This window comes from Hippoglossus stenolepis, chromosome 12 (genome assembly GCF_022539355.2).
Source record: "Hippoglossus stenolepis isolate QCI-W04-F060 chromosome 12, HSTE1.2, whole genome shotgun sequence".
NCBI classification, from domain to species: Eukaryota; Metazoa; Chordata; class Actinopteri; order Pleuronectiformes; family Pleuronectidae; genus Hippoglossus; species Hippoglossus stenolepis.
This window is the reverse complement of record NC_061494.1, coordinates 13636937-13660130: the sequence shown is the minus strand read 5'-3', so window position 1 is coordinate 13660130 and position 23194 is coordinate 13636937. Positions and strand designations below refer to the sequence as shown.

The 23194-nt window shown below is 43.3% G+C and overlaps 1 protein-coding gene and 1 long non-coding RNA gene across 4 annotated transcripts in view; one reads left to right on the top strand and one right to left on the bottom strand.

The window, feature by feature from the left end:
- Positions 1-23194, top strand: part of LOC118118737 — a 149784-nt gene that overhangs the window by 114177 nt on the left and 12413 nt on the right. The window contains exon 5 of the long non-coding RNA XR_004697990.1: positions 18949-18999. This is a non-coding gene — a long non-coding RNA (uncharacterized LOC118118737). The remainder of the gene's footprint in view (positions 1-18948; positions 19000-23194) is intronic.
- Positions 1098-15192, bottom strand: sfrp5 (secreted frizzled-related protein 5). Of its 3 annotated transcripts, none has more exons than XM_035171999.2 (4): positions 14939-15192; positions 13436-14617; positions 6744-6821; positions 1098-2711 (listed from the first exon to the last, which is right to left on the bottom strand). In XM_035171999.2, the coding sequence occupies exons 2-4, from the start codon at positions 13986-13988 to the stop codon at positions 2383-2385; spliced, it is 960 nt and encodes a 319-aa protein (XP_035027890.1). In that variant the 5' UTR covers positions 13989-14617; positions 14939-15192; the 3' UTR covers positions 1098-2382. The 3 variants fall into 3 exon arrangements, with proteins under 3 accessions (XP_035027890.1, XP_035027892.1, XP_035027893.1); XM_035172001.2 differs by having other exon boundaries at positions 15035-15185; XM_035172002.2 differs by lacking the exon at positions 14939-15192 and having other exon boundaries at positions 13436-14802.

Below are 23194 nucleotides of genomic sequence, written 5' to 3'. Positions count from 1 at the left end.
CCCAGGCTTTGTGTAAGATCGAGGGCCCCAGTGTGGATATGGCAGATTTTGGCATCGCACAGAGTGCAGTTGAGGTTTCACGTCTTAATTCCCTTTGGAGGGAGCAGTGAAGGTGCAGGGCAGGCCACATGCGCTCTCACGATCCTTATATACCCTTTACAGTGCTAACATGGCAGCATAGTTCTGGACACAAGCTTGGGATTATCAACTCTGGTTCCGCTGGCTTGTGTCTGTCCACCTGTCGACTCCAGGAAACATCACTGACGCCCAAATGTGTCTCAATATGATACATGTTCAAAGGTTCAAAGTGAATTAAATAGTCTGAATCTGATCAATGTATAACTGATTAATGTATAGTTAAGATTTTGTATTTTTGTCTGTGGTGCATTGGTTAGCAGTGTGGCCTCACAGCAAGAATGTGCTTGCTTTGAAACTCACAGCCGGCTGGATCCTTTCTGTGCTGAGTGTACATCTTCTCTGCATAGGTTTTCTCCAGGTATACACCCCCACACTCTAAATCGCCTGTATTATCAAGTTACTACTCAACTTACAAAGTCGAAAGATCATTGTGCAGTTCACACTACACAACTTGCTGTCTTGTGATCGAGAGTCTTGCAGTTGACTGACTAATGAAGCACGACACAATCTTTCCCATCTGTCTGTTCTGCTCTGATTGGCTGTAGTTGTCGCAGATCTAGGAGGAGGCGATGTGTTGGAAAGCTTCTCGAATTACGTCTTTAAAGAGTTCACACAACACCGATTTTTTTACCAAACATGGGTTTTTGTCAGTGAGTGGAAAATCAGGCTATAAATGTGTAGCATGAATTAGGAATAAGTGTGAATGATTGTTTGTCTTTGCGTGCATGTGACAGGCCGACGACCTGTCCAGATTGCATCCTCCCCTATTGGCCAATATTAGCTGGGATTGGCTCCACCCCAAGATTCATAAAATTCCAAGAACCTGCCAAGGTATGAAATTATGTAAGATTTAATCCAGATAGTTAGGTCAGTAAATGATTTTATTTTATGAATAAGTGCACTGTGTCATTTAATCATAATGAAAGAAGATAGAAGAAACGGCACATTTCACAGAGGAATTGTTTATAAAAATTTCAAATATATTTTATTCATTTACTTTTTTTGTAAAACAAAGATGTATTTCAGTAACAGAACTACTTACAGGTTAACTGATTAGAAAATACAAAAATTTCATCTCTCATTTCTACGGCAACAGTGAATTCAGGCGTTATGTCTGTATGTAGGATTTCTGCTTTCATACCATAGAAGTTTAACTGAAGCAAAGTTTTTAAAAATGTAAGTACAAAAAAAAGGAACATTTGAAGAGTGATAGTGAAAAATAGCGAGTACCAGAGACTTATCAACCCAACATTGTTGGTTCTGTCCAGAGTCTCTTTCTCTCTCGTTCTTTCTCCTTTATTCTCCACTTTGTTTTCAGGAAGATGTTTTCTCTGCCTCAACCTCCGTCTCTCTCTCCCGATTCAAAACGCAAAAAAATGATTCAAGTTTCCCTCTTTCAGGCCGCAAAAAAAAAACGGTTCTGTACAAAGTCAGTGAAAGCATCAACCTGTCCGTCAGTCTGTCTCGTTCCATCCGTCTTCTTTCCCAGCAGGGAGAAAATAAAAAAAAGCCCTGTGTCTAATGATCTAGTATTCATCTGAATTACCTACTTTTTACATCATTATTAAAACATACAGTTTAGTGGGTCATCTACATTTCTCTGCTTTGCTGTTGCCAGTGTGCGCTCTGGCCCATTGCACAGCCCACATTAACTGTAGCGTCACCAGCGTGTCATTCCTTTCAGCTTTTCTTTTTACACAGAAACAAACTCTGCCTTTCCTCCTCCTGTCTGTCTATAATCAATCAAATCTTTAGGCTCCCGTTTCTTAATGCTGCGGTCTTATCAATAACTTTGCTGTAAGATATACAAGTGATTGGTTCTACTACATCAGAAAAGGAAAGGAGAATTGTTAAGGAGGTTTATTAAATAGAAGACGGTTTATTAAATAGCAGGGGGTAGATGTGTAAATGTCGGTTTTTATTCATAATTGTCATAAATCTGTGTTTATTCTGGGTCTGGGATGGAGCTGCAGAGCGTGCTGCTTTTAGCCTCTCCGACATTAGTATGCCTGATTCATCTCAGCGGATCAGAACGACCCCCCTTCGACGACCTGACTCACGATAAAGCTGAGAAAATAAAAGCGCGGCCACCCTGCAACTCCCCGCCGGACGGTGTCACGGGCTGGTAAAAGGCCGTGCAGGGGGATGTGGGGTTCAGGGATGCACTAGTGGAACGAGAATTAGGATTTAACAGGGTGGAGTGTGAGGAGCGATCGCGGGCTGTACTGCGAGTACACAGGCGTGTCACTGGAAGACGGTGTGGTAGGTGGGACACTGATGGGACTTCATGTACTTGATGGCGAACTTGAGCTCCTTGCTCTTCTTGTCCCACTTGTGGATGGACATGAGCAGCAGCTGCTGGTCCACCTTACGGCCCATGATGAGGAAGTTGGAGCCCAGGCTGTCCAGCTGCGAGCACGGGCAGTTGGCGCCGTTCTTGATGTACAGGGTCAGTTTCTTCAGGTCCTTCTTCCTCAGCACGCCCTGCTTCAACACCCGCTTTTTCTTCTGCGCCGCAATCAGCTTCTTGTCGCCCTTCTCCTTCTTCACCTCCTTAATTTTCATCTTGAGGGCTGAGAAAGAAGACAGGGAGACGTGTTAACTTTTAAACTTAATATAAATCACAGATATTTCTTCCCAGAAGCTGTTAACGTGTCATCCTGATTCCCCTGTTTCCCCTCGACTCTGAGCAGCTGGGACATTTTCGTCCGGCTGTGCCAGAGAAGTAGCTATTTTACACCTCTCCCAGGTATCAGCGTTTAACATCTCCCACAGCATACAAATACAACAACTACATCCTGTGTGTGTGTTTGTGTGTCTGACTTAGGGGAAAACCATAAACGGTGAGAAGGACATATTTATGGAACAACAACAGAGGCAAGTTTTAGGTCGTTTGGCACAAGTTCAAGTCTTCTGCAGAATGTCAGCAGAACATGATCCGGACTTTCTCCAGATTTTTACTTTCACATATGAACATTGCAGCAGGAGATTCTCCAGTCAGACATATTCACAATATGAAGGAGGAGGCAGGACGTAATGTATAAATCCTGCTGAGGAGTTTACAGCCCATCAACACTGGGGTTGGCCCAAATCACCAAAAGCTCTTGAATCTCTTCTTTCCAAACTGACATCCTCATCAGGGTCTTCTACATGTATGGCTCCTCTTTTTCATCCTGAAATATTTGTAGTCATTTGCGGATTTTTCTTCAGTTTTGCGACACAGAATTGTCACCAATGTCCACGTGGACTCATTCGGACATTATCCAGAGTCTTTACTAGGGGCCTGGCAGGGAAAGATCTGGAGAAAGTGCGGAGCAGGTCTGAAAGCAGCTTTACTCAGTGCTGACCCTCAAATGAAATAGTTTCAGGTCTTTTTCTGGGTCAAAACTCAACTTGATTGTATGTGTTTTCAAGTGTCAAATAAAGTTATATCTAGTCTCAGGTCCAATCTTGCAGCACTCAACTTCAGGTCAGGTTTTTTCGTGCTTGTTTTTGTTCCTCTCTTTGCTTTTTGTGCAGAACAGATAACCTCTGTGCTGTTTATGTTTCCTGCATTTGTGGAGTTTGGCTACAGCAAAAAAATCGGGTTTATCCGCCTAATGAAAAAGCGGAGGAGCGTCGTGTTAATAAGTTATAGGAGAGATTAAAATTGAACTGCCAAGCATTTGAGAGTGGAATTCTCTGGGTGAACTTTCTGACAGGTGAAATCAATCACAGGCCCGGGCAAAGGCGCGGGGTCGGCATGAAGCATCGCTATGTACCCAAGCCCCGCTGGAAGACTGCCATTTCACTTCTCGCCTGCTCGTCTGCAGTTGCATAAACAGCCCAGGGTACACTCTGATACGAAATTCAGTACATGTGAAGTGATAGCATGTTCAAGAAGGTATGTGTGCGCTGAGTTTCCTTTCATCCACGTCCTGATTCACATCCAGCTCCTTCAACTGAGGACGTGTGTTTATGTGCTGCGTTTGCGTGCCGGCACAGGCGAGCGTGTGTGAATGAATGCATTCATGTATACATTCAGCAAAAAGATAGCAAGGATAAAATAATTTCCCACCATGATTCAATTTAAATGGTCTGGTCAGTAGAGGAGGTAGCACTCGAACGTTTTACCAAAGTCAAAGTTAAAATTATACACAGAAATGTACTCAAGTAAAGTACAGCGTGAACTTTTCTGCTTGAATAAAAGTAAGTACTTGCTTTTAAATATTTTTCAAGTATTAAAAGTAAAAGTAACTGAATCCTATTCCTTTCCATGGCTGAGTTTTGGCGATGGCCTCTTCTTAATCTGTTTTAGTTGTTTCTTTACCAGTGTTGCTGCAGCTGCAGGAGGCGGAGTCTAATGTGACCTGCTCTTATTGGATCAGTGGTCTAATTACTGTTAATGATAATAATAATAATAATGTGAGCATGTACAGCAATTTGTTATAAAAATGCAGATGAGTAGAAAGTAAAGATATTTGCTTATATATGTAGGAGAATAAAAGTAAAAAGTACAGATACATGAAAATGTGCTTAGTTACAGTAATGAAGTAAATGTACTTTGTAGCATCCCACCACTCGTTCAGCTATATTCAGACACCCACTTTGAAGCCTGGCCAGTTTTCTTGTGACAAGCTGTGGACACATCATTATACAAACTCACTTTTCCTTTTACAGTCTGCAGAGGAAGAGTAGAGGTAGAAGTTGATGAGAGGAAACGCAGAGAGAGGTGCGCTGTCATTTTGAGGCAACACAGATTTTCTTTGAGCTACATCGAGGGGCCTCCCCCTTCCGTACGGACCAGGTGTAGGCGGCACGTTCCTGCCAGACTCTCATCCCAGCTGCTTTTCTTTTCTCAACTCTTGTTATTTTTTTTACCATGCTTACTGGATGGTACAACCAGGAATGTGGAGAGATCAGACATCAAAAGTAAAGTGTAACAAAACACAATGTTCAAAACGCTCTCAGGGTGAACCGCATGAATAGGTTACAGCATTCACGAGACGTTAGATCAAGCTGTAATCAGCTATCGCCCTATAGAATAACACCGGGCCTTGATCTCCAAATCCATACGTCATGGTTATCTTGACGGCTCTACTCATCCCCATGTCTCATCCAGTCATATAGCCAATAAACTGTCTGGCTATCTGCCTTCACGTGTGATCATGTTTCATTCTTATGAAAAGAAAGAAACCGTGTGTTGCTCTCATTTTAAAAGATTGAGATGTGCAATGCTGCAATTAATCACGCAAGTAAATATCGGTGATTTGGTCGAGTCATGAGTGATTGTAGGGGATGAACATGTGTTCTGGCTGCAGCCCAGAGTGTGAGCATTGTGCACAAAGACGTACTTTGTTGTTGGATGTGTTGTGTTTATTAAGTTATGATTTATAATGGCTCATCATCTGGAGATGTGGGTAATTCCCAGAAGATTACGAAACTTGGTGACTTTTATATTGCAGGTTACTCTGCAGACGGGGGCAATAGTGTGTGCAAGCAGAATTCCATCAGCTGCCGAGTACGACGGGCCAAAAGGCTCCACGAGCAAATTTAATAATGAAATAATTATATTCTGACTGTGTGTACATTTCATTACTGCGGTGAAAGTGGAAAGTCTGGAAAATATTGTTGAATGGACATTGGGGACTGGAAGCTGTTAAATTATTGAATTATAAGAAGAGGGATTTAGCTAAAAGAGGGAATACTTTTCTCTCCTTGTTGTGAGTTTAATAGTGACTGACCAAAACCAAAACAATGAATTTACATTGTGAAAAAAAAAAGAATGAAAAGCCCAAAGTGCCTTTTATTGAACCTAAACACTGACGTTGGTACTGTATGATAAATGTATGATGCTAAACGCATCAGTTGTTTCACTGACAAAGGACCGTGCTTGATATTTAAATGTGGATGGATGTTTTTACAGTTGCATTCCTGCTGTTTCTTTTTACTGTCCAACACAATGAAATGCTTCTAGTATTCTGTCTTCATACTTGTAACTCAATCTACTGCTTTAAGTGCATATTTCTGAACATTTTAAGCCAAAACAAATTCTCTGATATGTTAATGATGGCACACGCTGAGGCCTTTTAAATACCTCTCCTCAAATAACACATGAAACAGCCTTGTAACTATCAATGAACCCTGTGGTGACTTTTTCATTCCCTAACTTTCTGTTGTGATTTAATAAATATTAACCTATGAATGTTGTGCAGAATGTGATTTGACTTTTTACTGGCTCACGAACTTATTCACGTTCTTCAGGCTACAAATTGTGCTGGAAAGTTATTTTGAGACCAACTTTAAATGCGCTAACCAGCCAGTTATAAGAGAGGAAATTTGCAGCAGCAGTTTAGCAGTCAGTGGCGCCACCTACAGACAAAGATGGCAGTAGCTGCTGCATTTGTAAGTCTTCTGCCCCCTGCAGGCAATGAGTTGTACCTTAATTCACAAAATCGGATGTGCCTTGCTTTGAATTACACTGTGTTTATACTAATCTTCCAAAAAGTATACTTAAACACACACTTCGAAACTTGATAAGCGCTAGTTGCCGGACAGCATCGTTGAAAATTGGTTGTCCTGTGTTTACACTCGCGTTCCACTCTTTTTTAATAGCTGGTACTTACCGAAGTCACTAGCGCAGTAATGCTCCATGATGTTGTCGGCTTTCATCTCATTGTCACACGGAGGGCACGCCTTCGACACTGAGGGCAGAGAAAAATAATTACTACACCGAATCACATTTCATTTGGTGCTATTATGGTGCCAGATTAGCGAATATCCCGCCGCTGAGTTGAGGTCATTGTTAGTCAAGTGCAGTCAGCAAAACCAAAGCTGTGTTGGTATGAAATCGTTAAGCCCTGGCCACTTTTGAGGCACTTACTCGCAGCCCCCCTCAACTTGTCAGAGTGTATTTGCTGTGGAGCGAATATATAGTCCAGCCGGCCGACTGATGTTTGCCCTGCAATTACACTGGAGAAAGTGTTTTTTTATTCTGGCCGTTGTATATTTTGGCGGTGCGGGCGTGGTCTTGGCCGCGCAGAAAGGTAAACGCTGGAGCAGCGGCGGCCGAACATGGTGAAAAGTGATTCAGTAAACAGACACAGCCGCCATTTAGGCCACACGGCAACCACACATTGTGAAACAGCGAGGCAAAACCAAAGCAACAAGTTCAATTTATTTTTAACTCAAAATGTATGGGCATGCTCGCGCTGCTCAAAAGCACGTGTGATCTCACATGTTCAGCCTCAACACGAGAGAGAAGAAAAAAATTGTAAAAATATTACTGTATACAGTGTAAAACTTTCCAAATATTCTTGGAAATATGATTAATCTGACCTTTCTCACCTCTCTCACTCATGCTGCTTCCAAAACATCTTTCAGAGAGCTCAATCTCGTCCTTCTTAGACACACAGACATGCTTCATGCTAAATTGCAATTTTCTCCAAAGACTCTTCAATATAAAACTTTATTATGACAATTACTAGTTAAACTCCATGTAATCCCAGGGAGACTGGTTGTACACATCTAATATCAGTCCACTCATCCACCAAACAGAGCCTTGGGCCTATCGAGAGAATTAGGTATAATATTTGACAAGGTCAGGGAGAGAGGGATGAAGTATAGAAATCTTCTCAAACCTATAGGATAAGAGAAATATGATTATGATTCTTTCTTTTTCTCCATGTCTCACACTTACTCACACACACTCATTCACAGGACTATAGTAGCCCCTGGGTTAGGAGTCAGGGTTCAGAGGTTATCGCCCCAGCCTTAACCGCAGCGTCTGGGCAGATAATAAGAGGGGTCAAAGTTCAGCATGCTCCGCTGCTCGGGTCATGGGGAGGTTGAACCCCCTAACCACAGCTGAGTGTATGTCTCTTGTATGTGCATCGGTGGGAGTTGAACCATGTTCGTGTGGAGTTACTGCCAATTTTCTCCTCCGAGGGTTCCCATGCTTTCACTGGCGGGAGACCTGCGGGACCTATACAGGGTCAGGCCTCTAATTGTCTGGTGCTGACGTGAAGACTGGGACAAGAGCATGGAAACACACACACACACACACTCACACACTCTCACACTCACACTCACACATGCACACACACAGATGAAGAGATGCCAGAACTCCTCTGGATTTGTCTTGTTTTGAATGATTGCCTCGGAGCTGTTGCATCTTATTCAGACTCCACAGGAATTCATTCTGGTTTCACAGGGGTGGTACGTTGGCAGGAGGCCCAGTTGCGCTGATGCCAGAGCATGTGTCAGGAGAGCGCAGCCCCCTCCATGAAAACTTAGCTGAGCTTGGACCGAAAACCACCGTTTGGACGCCGCTGAGAAATCAATTAAGCAACAACTGCCCTCCTCGTGGTCGGGTCTCTGTCGGGGGAAGAGCCGTCATGTTCTGATGGAAATCACTGCTTCATGGCTTTGGTGTGGTGTTTTTTTCCTGGACACGTTTCCACTCTGCAAATATTTGGACATTAGCTCATTAATGTATTTTTGCCATCATCTGAGGTCGTTTTTTTTTACCGTGCCATGTGATTAAAATTTTGGAAATAAGGGTCGACTTTGGACGTTTCGTCACTTGCACTCCGGATTATAGACTTAACTGCAGAAACATTAATGTTCCCAATCACAGGGAAGAATGTTCTAATATTTTCTGAGGCTGGGAGTCAATGATTAAGGATAAGAGGAGAAGAATGATGGGAGCAGGGTGGGTAGGGAGGTGGTCTGTTGGAAAGTCCTGCTGTTAATCCTCAAACTCCGAGCCAGAGTGGAAATGACATATGACAAGATTCCAGCAATTTCCCAACACAGAAAGTCACCGCACTGAGGTTCATGTCACTTTCTCCATTTCAAGTTTCTCTTGTCTTTTTGTCTTCTCTTTAAAGTAACCTGGTTTATGTAGAGATCCTTAATGAAAACAGGGAAATACAACCAGCACCCTCAATATTAGAAAAACACTGATAAATGTTGCTTAAGAGAACTAGGAAGAATAGAAGGTCCCACTGGGATGTAATCATCATTTTTGATGTAATTACTTGTTGCAGGAGCAAATTGCTACAGCTCAAATTCTGGTCATCATTAAGTGACAAAGCCAAAGTCAATTTGTCATTACATTCTCCTTAAAACGTTTGTTGGAAACACACACTTTTTACGCCCTGTCAACACTAATGTGGATATTTTGCAAGATTAACCTTTTCCTCTGCATTTTGGCCAAATTTTTACAAATACCTTCCAAAGTGCAGATTTTCAAAAACTCAATGACATCACAGCCTACTTTGGACACGCCCACTGTTGCAGCAATGGTAGCTATATACCAGTTTCTATATGTGTGGCACTGCTAGGTTTAATTAAAAAATTTTCTGCAAAATTTAGCATTGTCTTCATTTAAAGGCTTCTGCCTCATTCAACAGTACTTCAACCACAGCATTCTTCTCTGGTATTTGACGGATCATAGACGTAGACTTTATCGCCACCTACTGGCCCTTCATACTTGTTTGAGCGTTTGTAGTTGTTTCCTCGTCTGGATAGAGATATTTTGTAAAATGAAAGTCCTCTGGACGTAGAGGGATGGGAAGTGTAGACAAAACCTTATAATCAATTTTACAGTTGGGGTAAATCTTGGTTATAGTATGAGCAAAGTTACACACACACACACACACCTTTACACAAAAGATGTAACAGTATCGTCATGTGATCCGCTAGCATGTCCCCTGCAGCCTAAGCATTAAATCCTTTTTTCCATGTAAAGTATGCGCGAGTCACTATCTCATGCCTCATTTGGGCCCTTAAAGTTATGAGCAGCAACACTTATGACATAAAACGGTACTGTGCCGGGGATGAAATGTGGCGTGTGATTTATGTCAGACGGCTTAACATCTGTTTAAATGCGGCATGCAGACCGTCAGAGGAGGAGCTACACACGGCCCGCAGGCTGCCCCCGGGGCCCCTAAAGCACGGCCCGCTCCTCGCATCTGTAGGAGCCCTACACAGAAGAGAAAACACGTTATCAAAAAAAAGGCCCAGGCAGTCTTCCGTGCACAGACCATTGGATCACATTTTCCCTTTCATATAGCAGCCAGGGCCACATGAGTAGTGTCCATTGTGCTGCTGGGGACCTGACAGCGCTGCCCGTCTCCTTTAGCGCGGCTGTAACTTACACTAGCCACATCAATGAGGACAGCGAGGACAGACAATATCTTTCACACCATGCAATTTCAACCACTTTCACGGGACAACGTGCATATTGTCTCGAGGAGCATTTTTCTGTGGAAACACACAATTTGAGTTGTGCAGTTGCACTAAAGCAGAATCCTTCTTTCAGTTATCAAACCTTATTATTTTGTGATGCTGACAGTTGATAAAGGCAGCATCATTAAATCCATACGGTGGAGCTGACGGCTGCTCAGCCTCACACACTGAGCTCAGCTGGCCTTTTATTCTCCCTGGATACCTTGGTGCTTCTTTTGTCAGCAAGCAGCTTGTCTTCCCTGGTATAATATCTACAGACTTGTGTTTCACACATTCACACCCCGTGGGCCCCAGTTACTCACACCCGAGCACCTACACACACACACACAGACACACACACAGACACACACTCACACAACCTGAGCTCAGATGCTGGTGGTGGTCCACAGTTTCCACAGGAGCCCTCGAACCGTGCCGTATCATGTAATTGCAGAATAGCTCAGATATCACCGGGACAAGAGGAGCAGCAGGTACAACAGCACTTAATTCATGTGATCGATCAACTCCCCAGCATCCACCTAGATCTCCACAGCAGTCCCTTTGTATATGAACCTGTGCAAAGAGAATCATCTGTGTTCTTTTGACACTGAGGCTTCCTGGGAAACTCACTTCTACGAAAATTCCTTTTTGTTATTACTGGCCATGTTTGTGTGTGTGCATGTACACCTGTTTCTGTGTGTGTCTGTGTTTTAGAGCCAAAAGCTTGTCCTCAGGATGGCCTCATCGGCACATCTGAGAATCTCTGCCTCTTAACAATATGTCAAAGACCGAGCCTCTGGGCGAGAAAGGATATGGGTTAACTCTCAGTTTCAAATAGACACATGCACGTGCACACACATGCATGCACATACACAGACAAACACATGCACACAAATTAACCTTTTAAACTTAACCAATACTCCATTTTAATTTGTTCCTTTTAATTCAACACGTTTGTCTGTGTTCTTAAAACTGCTGAATAACAAAGATCACTTTATATAGTTTAATTGATCTCGCAGCACTTTCTAATCTCTCTGCCTCTGCTCATTATTTGATAAGATAGGATCAACAAACCCGGTGCGACAGTTTGAGCCGCCTCCTTCTCGACGAGCATGTAAAAGAAGGAGTTGTGGCTCTGCAAAGCCAAAATGTCACATTTTTGATGCCTGTCCTAGAAAAACATTGCAGCCATTTTTTCCTAATTCAGTAAGTCGGCTCTTTACTTCTAGAATCTACTCGAAATATCTTACAATAATATTTTCACACTTTTTTGATCAGGGATAGTTGCTGTGAACTTTTAGAATATCAAAGAATAGTTTAAGTTAAGGAAATGCATTTACTCTATAAATCGGATCCTATCTTAACAGGAACATTTCAATCAAAGTAGATGAAAAATGACAATAAATGGTTAAAGGTAAGAAGTGGCATAAGAAACTGTTTTCTTTGAGTCCTGCTTGAAAGCAGAGAGGCAGACACTTTATGCTGCAGGAAGCAGCTTTTCTCCTCGTCTGCGTCTCTTTACTTTCCGGCTCCCCTCTCCTTTTCTCTCCTTTCCACTCGGCTCTCTCGGGGGACAAACAGACTTTTAGCTATTCCCATTCTCTGCCTGCCTCTCTTGTCCTGTCATGTCGACTAATTAGCGGGAGCTCAGTAATTGGCCTTCTAGCTAATTGGCCTGCCGGCTGCCAGACCCAACAAAAGCTGAGCAGGCAGGGACACAGTGGGGACTGTCCCCCTCCACTGCCTCAAGTCCCTCATCAACTCCCTCTCTCCCCCTCTCCGCTTTTGTGAAGAGGCTGCTTAAGTAGTCGCGGTGCACACAAGCACACACAAGCACACACACATGCACTCACACACCTATTTCTCAATTTAGTTCCCACTCACAGCTCATGATTGGCCCATCTGGCCCGTTGACTTTTCTGTATAAAATTGTACAACATTTTCTCTCTTAGAAACAGCAGTGTAGTCACTTTTCCTCAAATTTTATCCTTCTCGGGTTTATTTGTTTGTGTACTGACACTTTGCAGACCAGCTTGTGAGTTGCATGCATGACTTCAAATGGGACATTCTCCATTCGCTCAGTTGTTAGATTGATTGATTAGCTGTTGATGGACGACTGCAGATAAAGCTGTGTGTGCGTGTGTGTTTGTGTGTGTGTGTGTGTGTGTGTGTTTGCAATGCACATCACCTTTTCAGTCAAGATTTGTTAACATCTTGGTGCATTTATCTTAACTGAGTGAGGGGTCCGGTTGCTGTAGTCTCTGCGTCTCCTGTGTGCGTCTCTCTCCGTCTGTCTCACCCTGAGGCGTATATGTAAATGGCAGGGAGCCATCCTAAACTGTCCAGTTACCCGAGAACTTTCCCCTGTAACCTCCTCTTGCCCCCGTCTCCCTCACTGACCTCCTCCGGATCGTCTCTCACTTAAAACTTTTATCTGGCCTCATCGCAGTGCTGGGAAAACCATGTGAGCCTCCCAGCCATTTTCAGGCTCCCACTGTTGCTGACTCTGAACACTCATCTGTCTTATTAGTTTTGTTGGTGACGTGAATCAAATTCCTGAAATGTGCAATGCAGGCACAAACTCACTTGTTCCACATTTGTTTAACATGTGTTGATAGTATTTTATTTCTACATGTGTGTCTGCACTCAACACAAGTCATCGGAAAACCATTTCAGCTTTGCATCTGATGTGTTATCTAAGATACATGCGGATACATGTATTGTTTACCATTTCATTAATCAAAAAATATCTTTGTGATTTGCTCGATTTAAACCCTGACCTGAACATATAATTAACACATTAATACAGCATGCTTTTTCAAAGTTTTATTCAAATATTATTTATGTACTTATTCAACTGAAACTGATTGTGTTGTAGTTAATTAGCTTCTCACGTGACATTTTGTATTTTGATATTCAAATTAGAGCTTGTGCAAAATGTCAAGTTAACGTTTTGCCAAAAACACATTCTACCATAAGTTTGACAAGTGACTCTTTTAAGCTGTACTAACTTTTTCAGGTGTTTACACTATTGTGGAGCAGTATGTTTGAATGAAGGTGTGTGTGTGTTTGTCAGTTTCCCTACCTGGTGGCTGCGTCACGTGATTCCCAGTGAACTGCATGGGGATGCAGAGGTCGTTATCAATGGGGAACTTGTCACAGGTCAGCATCTCCGGCCAGGGGAAGCCATAGGTCTCCATCACCGGAGCACAACTGTCCCTCACGGCTTCACACAGCGAGCGGCAGGGGTAGATGGGTCGGTCCAGGCACACTGGCGCAAACAGCGAGCACAGGAAGACCTGGGTGTCAGCGTGGCACCGCTTGGCCAGGAGGGGCACCCAGCTGCCCGCCTGCTGCTTGACTTCTGGCATGGTCTCGTGGTCCAGGAGGTTGGGCAGCCGCATCTTCTTGTAGCCCACGTTGTGGCACAGGCGCAGGTCAGCTGGTATGTCCACACACTGGGGCTGCTTGGTGTAGAAGCGGCCATTGTGGAAGTTGTCCGACTGCCAACTGTAGTAGTCGTACTCATCTGCGGCCGAGACGGTGAGGAGCAGGAGGGAGAGGAGCGACAGGCCCAGTGCCAAGCTGAAGGAGCCCTGGGTTAATGCCCACCTGTGGCTCTTTTGTCCGTGTGCCATGCCTCTCTTTGCTCGGACCAACAATTCAAGAAGGTTGTATCCGAAAAATCTCCAAAGTAACTCAGTAACAATAAAATGCAGAAGACAGGAATAAGTGGGGCAGGAGTACAAGCTGTAATCCCTTTTTCTCTCCTGAGTATGGACGCGGCGGATTGAAAACAAAAACTGTTTAATTCCCTCTTTCCCTGGATTGTTAGCCCTGTTAACCTCCCTGAAACACCTCCCGGGTGTGAGTGTGTGTATGTGTGTGTCAGTATGTGTGCCTCAGGTAGTGCAGTGGGGAGGCTGCAGCCAAGGAAGGGTGAGCACACGAGTAGGACTGCTTATTTCCTAACTGTCCCTGTGCACAATTTCTCTCTCTCCTTCCTCGTCCCTCTCTCTGTCTCCAGCCCTCCCCTGCTCTGTGTCTATCAGTCTGTAGCTGTAATGAGGAGCACCTAGGCTTTAAGAGGCAGTAGCGGCTGCTTTCGGCTGCTGCCTGCCCCCCTAGCAGACTCCCAGACCACTCACCTTCCTACTGGCCTCCCCTGGACTCCCTCACAACGGCCTCGGCCAATCACAGCCCCGGGGTGGATCCCAGTGGCGTGCAGGACACTCCTCCTGTCGCTTATCCTCGACAAACCCCTCCTCTAGTGCAAGTTAACATGAGAAACAGAAAGAGAGAACAAACATTGGCAAGTTTCTCCAGCTGTATGTCCATGTAACATGTGCAAGACTCTTTGGGAAGAAAGACAATGAACGTACATCATCCTCCTCCTAAGTTACACTGTTTTTATACTCTGGTAAACTTTTAATTCCTCTCATTAATCAACCAGCTCCCCGTACGCTGCTCCACAGAGAACAAATGATGTCTGCTTGCTCTTTAAGCCTGCTTATTGCATTAGCTCAAAACAGTCTGGAACAACACAGGCTTATGCTGGCAGCAACTCTGAGAAAAGTTACTCACACACCTCTGCACAAGCACCGATCTAAGTTCAGGAATCCAGAGACAAAAAAGTGAATGAAGTCGGTGGGAACGAGCTGCAGCGCGGGAGAGCCGAGGTTACCGATTGTGCAGCTACAGGTAGTTTACCCGCGCTGTGCGAGTTGCGTGTGTTGGCTGTGAATAGAGGCGCGCTGCCCCTCCGTCTCTTTCTGTCAGGGCAGCTGACACAGTGAGAGCCCCTCGCCTCGGCAGCCAATTCACTGGACTGGCTCACATTCACATTCAGAGGGCTGTAGCATTGTGAGCAGGATGTGGGATTGGTGGCTCACACAGAGGGTGTTCTTGCATCTCGCATTTGATCTGCGTCACGCATTAATGCTTTCCCTCATGTGAATGGGCTGAGAATGCAGGTTCATACAAACCACTGTAAAGTTTGTTTGCCGGTGCGAGCTGCCGTTTTTATCACGCAGTTTGGATCTTACTGCAGCTGGATAAGGCTACAACTGATATGGAGCTAAAGTGGCTGCAGGTCCTTAAAATGTCCTAAACTTTCCTAAATTCACATTGAATGTGTCACCATAAAAACTTACCATGAAAATTGCTCTGTCAGATGTAATATTAGTTCTGACAAACACTGCGTTGTTAGTCCATTTCTGCTTAACTCTAACCAGTGAACTAGCCTGCTAGCTAGTTATAAACATGGGGGGATGGGGAAAAGTTTAACGATTAGTGTCTTGAGTATGAATATTAGGACCAGAAAGAAGTTTGAGAATAAAGTTGTAGTACTCCAAGAATAGAGTTGTCCTTGAGAAGATACTTACTATAGCAATGAGGAATGTTGTAAAGACAATAACCTAATCATTTTATGGGAATAAAGTTGTAATATTACAAGGCTAAAGTCGTGATTGTGTGACAATAAAAAAAAGAACCCACCCTCACTACTTCTGGATCCAAAATCTTGAATCAATCTCTTTGGGAGACTATGAAACCCCTTTGAACATTACGCAGATGTAACCAACGATATAAAGTCGCCTTAAGAGTGACGAGTTCACGTGGTGGTTAAAGCCAGCACATGGAAGTCCTTATAAAGCAATTGTGCTGTGTGTCAAAAGCCTTTCACTCTTGGGAGAATTGAGATCGAGGCATTTTTTTTTCTTTTTATAGCTGTAGATACCCTGAAATAGACCGGAGTATCTATTATTATTATTATTATTATTATTTTCATTGTTGTTGTTAATATTATGTGGCAGTAGAAACGGAGAGTAGGACAGTGTCTGTGTATGAGTGTTTTGCAGACAGTTGGAGATGCACTTGGATGAGAATCAGGGACAGTGTTGTTCTTTGCCTGTAGGACAGAAGATAAAATTCCAGAAACAGCAGGCAGTCCATGAAATCTAATTTAATCAGATGAAATCAAACAGATAAAAACATGGTTTAATATCAGGTGACCGGGCATAAAACCCTGAAGTCAACATCATCCAAGCTCCCATATATTTTTATAGTGTCTTGGCCTCAATTAAACTTATTTCCAAAGCCAAGGGATTGTGAATAAGATTACTGTACCATCCAATCATTTTTTTTTATTTGGGAATGGAGTTGAACATGATGCAACCTTATCTTCCCGAGCTACAGTTGAAATCCCTGTTGACTTATTGGTGTGTGCAGATACCGTGGAGTGAATTTTATGGGAACTAAAAATGCTGCCAGCAGAGCAAACACGCTCAATCTTCTCTTGGAGCAGTTTTCATAACCTGAAACATGGAAAGATGAGATGGCGTCGAGTCGAATTCACCCCAACCATGTCGTCACGATTAAGAAAAAAGCACAGCTGAGTGCATGCAAAGTGCTGTTTGGGTTTTGATAAGTTTATAGCCAAGGCTAATTGAGCATATTTCCTCACCTCTTCTCCTCCATCACTCCTCGTGTTTTCATTTTCCAAAGTGTTGTGGTATTTACAGATAGAAACTGCTCTGCTAACCTTTGCACTGCAGCTAATCAATATTACTCACAGCTAATAATCTCTGGACCTTACTCTCTCATGAAGGGGTGGTGAGATTGTCTTGTGCATGCCTCGCTATCTCTGCAGTGCAGCGCTGACCTATTTTAAGATCGCTATAGCGTTTCCTCTTGATACAGGCACAGTGTACCGCCGGTCACAAAAGTGTCTTTCATGGTAATCAATCCACAATGGTTGTCTCCTCTTGTTCTCTTTTCTCTAACTGGCCCCTGTGGCCACCAGCCAATCAATTCCACTCTTTAGTTTCCAGCCCTCTGATTGGACGGGGGCCATAAGATTAGGTCCTGCCTGTATTGTTGGGCCTAAAGGTTTAGCACAGTTGAAAAGAGAGTCTCAGCAATTGTATGAGTGAGTGTTTGGAGATGGTGGTGGGTATTGGTCGTGTGTGTGTGTGTGTGTGTGTGTGTGTGTGTGTGTGTGTGTGTGTGTGTGTGTGTGTGTGTGTGTGTGTGTGTGTGTGTGTGTGTGTGTGTGTCAGGAGATTCAAAGAGGAAAGGCTGGAGGGTGTGGGCGAGGTGGTGGCCAGCCGCCCAGATATGTCCTCCAAGCAGAGTTTGAATTCCAACCACACAAGAAGATGGGGGTTAGGGGTGGGGGTCATGTGAAAGACAACAGACATATCAGCACACTACATGTACTTCTCTGCTGAACTCACACACAACCTGACCTACGGAAAAATGCATTTGATGTAACCTCATTGTGTTAGTATATATATATATATATATAATATATATATATATATATATATATATATATATATATATATATATATATATATATATATATATATATATATATATACATTTGCATTAACCTCCATTTAAACAGCCTAACCAAAACCTAATCCCTAACCTTAACCATAGTAGCTACTTGCCTAACCCTAACCTTAACCTAAATCTTAACCTTAAAACAGGTCTTCACCTTAAAAATCTGAGATTTATGGTCACATTATGGGGACCTGAGGAGGACAGGTCCCCATAATGTAACAGATGTAGGTCCCCACAACGTCAGTAATACCTGGACCACACACACAAACAAACACACACACATTCTCTCTCTCTCTCTCTCTCTCTCTCTCTCTCTCTCTCCAACAATACAACAATAGGGATTAGCTTGCATTACTGTCAAACATGTGTGAAACACACAGAGCAGTGTCTCCCACAAATTGTTTTTTCTTAGTCTTCTTTTTGTCCATCATTCTCTCTCTCACTCACACACACATACTAACGCACACAGACTGTAACTGCAAACTGTGTTTTTATCTGCCATCTCAGTCACCGTGGAGATTTAACTCGTCATGGTTCTTGATTGGAGGATCATCAGTTCAAAGTGAGAAACACCTGAAGTAGCGTCTACTGTTTGTTTCTTCCCTTAGTCTTTGGCCCACTTATAGTCAAAACCCTTTACACAAAGTTCTACATTTCAAAATGAGCCGTATAATCTGTAAAACCTATGATCTGAAATTTAGCATGGAATCCATCAGTAATTAAAGCTCATTGGGTAATCTAGCCCCTTATCCTGCCTGTTTGCAAACATTACCAGCAGGGTCAGTCAGTCCACAGAGCACAATGGCTAAAGATCCATAATCCTGTGCACGCAGACACACAAACAAAAAGAGATAAATCAGAACTGGCAGCTTGAGAGCCACCAGGAAATATCAGGCTCGTATGGTTTGACCGATTTCTGCCTGAGTTCAGCTTGTTCACAGAGCCTGAGGCCAGGAACGACTTCGTCAGAGGGGGCTGTTGCACGTAGTTGCTGAAATGCGATGAAATTATGTTAGAAGACTTTAGCACCACACAGTCACATAGTGCTAAACCCGTAGATGCCTGTAGCACATGGGCAGCGGTGAAGAGATATGCTGACAAGTGTTTGCTCTCTGCCCTCTTTGGCCCTGTTGCGCACAAAGTCACTATCGCCCCGAGTGTTTGGCTTTTTTTTTTTACGCTTCATGTTTGCTCTTTTTGTCCGTCTGTTTCCATGTGGACTCCGGCCTGTCTCTGTTGTTCCTGTTCCAGCTTCGGAGGCTTCTCCATTAGACGTCATGGCTGACACAGAAGGGTCAGAAGGTACACACACTCAGACAGTTTCACCTCCCTCCTTCTGCTTGCCCACACACACACACACACACACACACACACACACACACACACACACACACACACACACACACACACACACACACACACACATACACCTCCCTCCGCTGTCAACTTAAACCCTTACAACTGGCTTCAGTTTCCCTTAATCAGTCTTTGTAAAGATGCTTTGACCAGATCACCGTCATGGAACCCCAATGTAAAGAGACAGAGAGGAGAAAGAGATCCCCAAACTGGGGCGGAGGGCTATTATTTAGTGTGTGTGTGTGTGCGTGTCTGTGTGTGCGTGTGTGTGTGTGTGTGTGTGTGTGTGTGTGAGTGTGTGTGTGTGTGTCCAACATCTTGTCAGCTTCCAGTAAAAACCTGTGAGTGATGGGAGACTTCCTCTGAACCTTGTGACATGCACACACACATACATGTGCTGACAAACACAAGCAGCAGCATACCTCTAACTGTCTGTTATTGTAACGGGCCCAGAGATGATGGCTGTCGTCAGTATTTTGGGTAAAACCTGCTACCATTGTGCCAGAATTCACACAATTGGTTAATTCGTAAGCATGAGCATGCTTGTATATCCAGTTCAATATCTCTACATAGACAAAAAGTGTGTTAGCTCCAGCTGGGGTATGTGAGTTTGAACTTCAGACACGTTTAAAGTAGCTAACGTTGAATGTTTGATCCCAGTTTAACTACCTAGTCAGCTATTATGGGAATAAATTACATGTGAGTGAGGAATAGGAGAGAAGGATAAAAATGTGAAAAAAAACAATTTTCACAGAATTCGTGTATGGCGTTTATTTTGTCCTAAAATAATGTATCTAAAAACCAAACCTGGTGAGCGAGCATTTCGTCTCCATGTGCACAACAGCGGTTCCTCGAGAATGGGGCTGAGACGAGCGCAAACAGTAGCTCGCTTGCTCATCAAGTTGAATTTTTTAGACTTTGGAGGCGGAGACATTGGCTCGTGCTCCCCTCCTTCGATTGGTCTCTTGAACACTCCAATGCCCAGCCTATCTCTGATCTTAACCCCCGCCCCTTTCATTTCTCTGTTCTCAGTTGTAAACTTCGTGGATCATATATACAGCTGTCGACACAAAAAGCCGATGTTACATGTTATTTAGTTTGGGGACCAGACGGGGGGGGGGGTTTCTCCTGGTGAATGATCGTGTAGTGTGTGACCCAGTCAGTGCTGTTGTATGAACTCACAACGACTGAAGGGATCACAAAATTCGTGTGGTGTGAACTGCACAGCGGTCCAACGACTTTGTAATCATCAAAAATATGGGAATGAAGGAGTTAGAGTCATCTCTATATTACCCCTAGCTCAAGTAAATGGTGCATTAACAACATGTAGCATTGGCCTCTTGTGTGGAGGTTGTCTTTACGCTTGTGGATACTGTTCTGTGCGCTAGTGGACAAATGCTCACTCATGAGGTTTTGCGCTCGCGGATTATGAGACTTTATAAACACGTTGTCTTGACAAAGCACAGCTGCAGCATTTAGTCGACTTTGCACGTTAAAATATGGGAACTCTTAATGGCTGATTTCAAAAACTTCATTACAAGCTGGACAAAGTTTACAACAATCGCCCCGCCTCTGATATTTTTGTTTATCATTTTATCTTGTTATTTTAAGATGTGTGACGAGATCACTTCAAAGTAAAAGATTTGAACTGTTTTGAGGATTCGACAGACGCCCACAGATGCTGCAGTGAAACCTCACTCAAGTGTAATGAACTTTCTTTTGTGGCGGCGCAGGAAACCTTGAGTCAAATGCTCCAAGCAACTGCAGGTCAGGCCGAGCCAAGGCGATGCCGGCCACGTTCACATAAATGCACAGGTAGAATACATGAACGTGGGGCTCTTTGAAACACTGATGCATTTAAAGAAGAACGTCAGTTGTTTTGAAGCTCACCAGATTATTTATTCTTTGTGGTTCACAACCTGTATGTGAGTGTCCACTGTACAGCTGAGCAGTTTAGCACAGCTCTCAGTTTTTAGGGTAAGTGTTGCTGTTGGTATTGTGAAGCCAGGGGTGAAAGAGTTGTGTTTTCAGGCTGTTACTGCGAGATCTGCTGTGATTTATGAGCTGTAGACTTCATTGTTAAACACTTTCCTGTCACTTGATCTGTTTGTGTGTGTGTCAGTGTGTGTGTATGTTTGTGTGTGTGTTATCAATCCATCTGCTTGTCTTTCAACATATAATCCCAAATATGTCAGCGAGGACAGTGAGAACCCACTCTTCCTCTTCACACTATCTCTCCATCTTTTTGTGTGTGTGTGTGTGTGTGTGTGTGTGTGTGTGTGTGTGTGTGTGTGTGTGTGTGTGTGTGTGTGTGTGTGTGTGTGTGTGTGTGTGTGTGTGTGTGTGTGTGTGTGTGTGTGTGTGTGTGTGTGTGTGTGTGTGTTTCCACATGCCCTCCCCTCTCATCTCTGTAATGACCAGGGTCATCAGTTAAGGATCAGACCTCACCTCTGTTGAGAAATAGAGAGATAGACGTTTCAACAAACAGCGAAGGATTTTCCCGTATCTCAGTGAAAGATCGTGTGATAACATTTTTGGGCTGATGGAAGAAAAGGGCTCGGCATTTATGTTACGTTCAACAGTCATTACTCTGAGTCCTTGTGAAAGGTCTCTCACTCACTGGGCCACTGAAAAGCCAAACACTGGATCAGGCCTGTGAGATAGATCTGCTGATTATCGGGAGATTTATAGTCTCTTCTGAGCACCTACTTCATAAGCGTCTCTCTCTTAAATGAGCTGGAACACTTGAACGACATCATCTAAATGCATCTGATCTAACAAGGCTGATAGCCGAGCACTTATTGTAATGGATCATCTTGGGAATTGTCCCATACATTATCCACGCCAGTGACTTGGTATGCATATTTCTACGTACCCCTTTTTCACACTGTTTTATGAGTGGGCCCACAAGGTTATTTTCACAACCTTTCACATTTATCAACATGAGCAATTCTGACACAAAGTTAAAATCAAGAGAGTCAGGGCTTTTTTTATGGTGCCACCGCTATAAAAATTGTGGATGTACTCCAGTAATCAACTTTATGGACACAGTGACAGCACTCTGGGATATTTAAGTACAAGATTCAAATGAAATAAAGCTCTGTTAGGTGGAAAATATGAAAACTCCAGCTCATTTCAGCCACACAGGTTTATCTGAGGCAGTTCAAGTTCATGAAATATAAAACTGACCAATGAACAATTCGATAATTCTAACCCCCTCTTAATTCGTAGTTATAATAAACTCCATTACTTTACATTAACTTGGGAGGTATTTTTGTCCAGAGTGACTCACAGTAATAATTGTGCTCAGAGTCAAAAGCCAGGGCAATAGCTAGATGTAATGGAAAATTGGTGGGAAAGGTTTTTGTCTTTTTAAACAATCATAACTTATCTGTGACGCATTTCTATTGCTGCATTCACACTGAACACAAAGCAAATTTGTGTGTTGAATGAGTCACTTGTGTTTTACTTGTGGTACAAGAACAAGCAATATTTGCTTCTACTCCTCTGGAAAAGAGGAGAGGATGACAACTGGTTGATGTAACTATAACTGCTGCATTGCATTTGTTGGGGAAACACGACAAATCACTACACAATATATATTTGTATTGCTATGTAGTTGTGAATTACAACCCCTCCTGTTAGGGGACAGCGCTCACCACCGTGCCTTGTATGCACATGTGTAAATAATAGAATTGTGGTTCCAATTTTTTAATTTTACAAAAAATGAATGTGTGAATTAAAGAAAATGTGCACGTTATTCACACATAGTGGACAAGCTGGATAGAGTTTCATTACTAAATGTTCTTCCACAGGAACTGTACTGTACTTATAATGTCCTTGAGCAAAATACATGATTGGAGCTGTTAGTGGCTTGTAGCAGCAGCAGCAGACGCCTGAGAAGTACAAGTGAAATGTGCATGACTGAAGGAATGTGACATATTACATAAGACCATGTGTCCTGCACGAACCCTGCCCAAATAAATGAAGGTAAGAACAAACTAGTTAATTGTTAAGCACAATGGTGCTTTTCACTAATCCAGTGGGCAGACATGCTACTGCACTGTGTTAGTGGAAGAACAGCAGTCTCACATTGGCAGCGAGGCAGCTGTTCCAAAACCACTTCATCTGTCCTCCTCCA